This window comes from Alligator sinensis, unplaced genomic scaffold, assembly GCF_000455745.1.
Source record: "Alligator sinensis unplaced genomic scaffold, ASM45574v1 scaffold73_1, whole genome shotgun sequence".
Classification (NCBI taxonomy): domain Eukaryota; kingdom Metazoa; phylum Chordata; order Crocodylia; family Alligatoridae; genus Alligator; species Alligator sinensis.
In genome coordinates, this window is record NW_005841838.1 from 3,551,870 (window position 1) to 3,555,388 (window position 3,519).

At 50.2% G+C, this 3,519-nt stretch overlaps 1 protein-coding gene across 1 annotated transcript in view; it reads left to right on the forward strand.

The window, feature by feature from the left end:
• The first annotated feature begins 6 nt into the window (after window positions 1–6).
• The window catches only part of NUBP1 (nucleotide binding protein 1), a 22,120-nt gene continuing 18,607 nt past the window's right edge, over window positions 7–3,519 (forward strand). The window contains exons 1-2 of the mRNA XM_014519825.2: window positions 7–23; window positions 99–232. Of these exons, the coding sequence (XP_014375311.2) occupies window positions 122–232 (111 nt within the window). The 5' untranslated portion in view covers window positions 7–23; window positions 99–121. The remainder of the gene's footprint in view (window positions 24–98; window positions 233–3,519) is intronic.

A 3,519-nucleotide genomic window follows, 5' to 3' on the forward strand; every position in this document is an offset into this window, starting at 1 on the left:
GGGCGCCGCCGGGCCGGACCCTGGTGAGCGCCACGCGGGGGCGGGACGGGGCGGGGGGCTGTGGGGGTCGCGCCGCGCTCAGCCCCGTGTCTTTGCAGCGCTCGAGGAGATACAGGCGAAGATGAAGGGGGTGAAGCACAAGATCCTGGTGCTGTCAGGGAAGGGCGGGGTCGGCAAGAGCACATTCAGCGCCCAGCTGGCCCACGGCCTGGCGGCCGATGACACCAAGCAGGTGGGTACGGCAGGTGGCCGCCGTGCTGGGTGACGTGGGCGGTGCACCTGGCATCTTGCTGTGTGGGTGGGATGGAGGCGCTGGTCCAGTATCTTGGGCGCCTCATTACAGGCTGCTCTGTGATGTCTGGCACAGGTGGTGGGAGACTGAGGGCCTGGTGGCCAGACGCCCTCTTGAGACTCCTTTCCAGATTTATAAAGTGCTTTGGTCAGCTTAAAAGTCCCAAGGTGAAACATGTCCATGGTGCTCTGCAGCATAGCTGAAACTTGGGCAGCTTTGATCACTTTTCCAGGATAACCAGGTGTAGTGAAACCTCTGAATACACCACGCATGCTGGTGCAGGTGCAGAACCTGTACAAGTACCTGTGTGCCCAGGTGCAGTATTCAAGTGCTGTGAAAGAGGGAACAATAAATTTGGTCTGCACTCACTATGGGGATGAGACAACCATGCCAATTAACCCCCTTGCATCCCAGCTGAACCAAGAAAGGTTTTTTTTTTTTCTTTTTATTTATGCACCTGATATGAAACAGGCCAAGGACTTGTGAATGGAGCACAGCAAGAAGAATAATTTTCATCAGAAATATTACATCTGAGGGGGAGGGTGCTCTAGAACAAATGGTTGCTCCTCTCAGGTGTGTGGTAGCTGGGACTGTCGGTGTGACTGCGATCCAGGGGTCCCAATGAGGGTACTTGGGAGGAGGCATCTGGTGGGGTTCTCCAGGGGTCTGTCCTGGGTGCAGCATTGCTTAAATCTTCATTAATGATGTGGACAATGGAACTGAGGGCATGCTTAGCAAATGCATGTACACTAAATTGGGTGAAGCTGCAGACACCCTGGTGAGCAGAGTTAGGTCTGGATATACCAGAAAAATTGTCTGCATCAATCAGGTGAAATTCAGAAGGACAGGTGCAAAGCCCTGACCTTTGGACAAAATAACTGTATGCACAGATACAGACTGGGGAATGACTGGCTAGGCTGCAGTGCTGCAGGGAAGGATCTGGAGGTTACGGTAGTCCATTAACTCAGTATCAGGCAATAGTCTGCTCTTGCTGCAACAAAAAGTCAACAGCATGATGGGTTGTATTAACAGGAGTGTCACTTGCAAATTCAGGGAAGTGATTCTTCTGCTGTGGGCAGCACTGATGAGGCCTTCCTTGGAGTACTGTGTCCAGTTTTGGGCACCATAGTTCAGGAAGGATGTGGACAAATTAGAAAGAGTCCAGTGGAGAGTGACAAAGATGATTAGAGGCCTGGTTGTTATGACTTATGAGGAAAGGCTGAAAGAAATAGCATTCATAGTTTCATAGTAGCTAGGGTCAGGAGGGACCTGAACAGATCATCTAGCCTGACCCCCTGCCACAGGCAGGAATGAATGCTGTGTTCACAAGACCCCAGACAGGTGATCATCCAACCTCCTCTTAAATTTGCCCAAGGTAGGGGTGAGGACCACTTCCCTGGGAAGCTGGTTCCAGATTTTGGCCACCCTAACTGTAAAATATTGCCTTCTGATCTCTAACCTAAACCTATTCTCCATCAGCTTATTACCATTGTTCCTTGTCATCCCAGGTGGTGCTGGGGAGAAAAGAGCTCTGCCTATTTGCTGTTGATCCCCCCTGATGAGCTTGTAGGCAGCCACCAGGTCCCCCCTCAGCCTCTTCTTGCTGAGGCCTCCTCCATTATTTAGTTTGGAGAAGATGTGGGGGGAAGAATTTAATAACACTCTTCAAATACCTGAACAGTGATTCTTGAAGGGATGGAGATGGGCTTTTTCTGTGGTTATAGTGGACAGGACCAGGAGAAATAAGTGTCAAGCTGCAACTGAGGAAAATTAGGTTGGAGATTAAGAAGCAATTTCTGACTGTGAGGGTGGACAAGCACTGAAACAGTACGCTACCCAGAGAAGCTCTGGAATCTCCATTCCTGGAAATTTTCATGAGTGGGTTGGACAGATACTTGGTTGAGATGGCTTAGTGATTAATCTTTCATTCTCTAACTTGCTTATATTGAACTTCTTTCTATGTATTTTGAAATCTTTGCACAGATCAACATAGAAGTGCACCAATACATTGGTCCCATATTGGATCGGCACCGATTATAAAGAAAATTGATGATATTAGCATTTGGCTTTTTTTTGGCTAATGTGGCCAATTTAATGTCACCAATTAAATGCCCCATGCATGCACACAGGCAGCCAGGAGCACAGCCCAGCAGTGTGGAGAGCAGCTGGGTCCAGCTGGTAAGTCTTCTTTTTGTTGGTGGGGGCAGATCATTCCCTCCCTCACTGTGGGAGCCTTGGGGTTGTGCCAGGGGCAGGTGCTGCACTGCTGGGACAGAGCACAGGATGGAGCCATGAGCAGCTCATCCGGGGGTGTGGGGAGCGGATGGCAGCTCCCACCACTGCATGCAGCCATGGGGGGGTATGTACCCCTGGATCTGCGCATGGGGCGAGGGTGGGCTGCTGCTGCTAGCTGGGGCCAGGGTGGTGCCAGGCTCTTTTGGGGGGGGAGGGGGTTGCACTTGTGGCGGGCGGCAGTGGCACTGGGAGGGGGGATACAGCAAATTTTGGGGTGGCTGCAGCACACCCTCCCAGCCCTGATGCCACCCACTCTGAACATAGTCCTGGCCCAGCCCGCCGCTGGGAAGAGCCTCCAGCCCCAGCCTGCAGCACTGACAGCTCCATCCCACACTGCCCCAGTTGTGCAGTACCTGTCCTAGTCCCACTCCCTCCCTCACCGCAGGGGCCTCAATCTGCACCCCCACCCCCGCCTTTCCCTTTCCCCCACAACAGACCTACCAGCTGGATGCTGCTCTCCAAGCTGCCTGGCTGCATATTAGCAATCAGATCAGTATTGGCTGATATGGCTCTTTAAAAATCCACCATCTGTATCGGCCCAAAAAATCTCTCTTGGTGCACCCCTAGTGAAACTTCTAATCAACCCTGTGAAGAGTGATACTCAGTTCTGTGACTTACTTTTTAACTGTTTCCATTTGTATTAGAACATTTAACCAGAAACATCCTAGGCATGTGGTTTTGCTTGTCTGTAACCATGTAAGTCATTCCAAAAACTAATTTAAAGCCAATATACTTTGTGTAAATTTCCCCAGAAGTAGCCCATATGTAGCCAGTGAGCTAGCTTTGTAACTTCTTTCCATTATAGGATACTCTTTGTAGTACTATCCTAGTCCAAAAGAATATTTGGTTGGATATATTTAAAACAGTAGATATTAGGTTTATGGTTTTCAATCCTACACTGAAAAACTACACTCTAAAACAAACAAATGCAC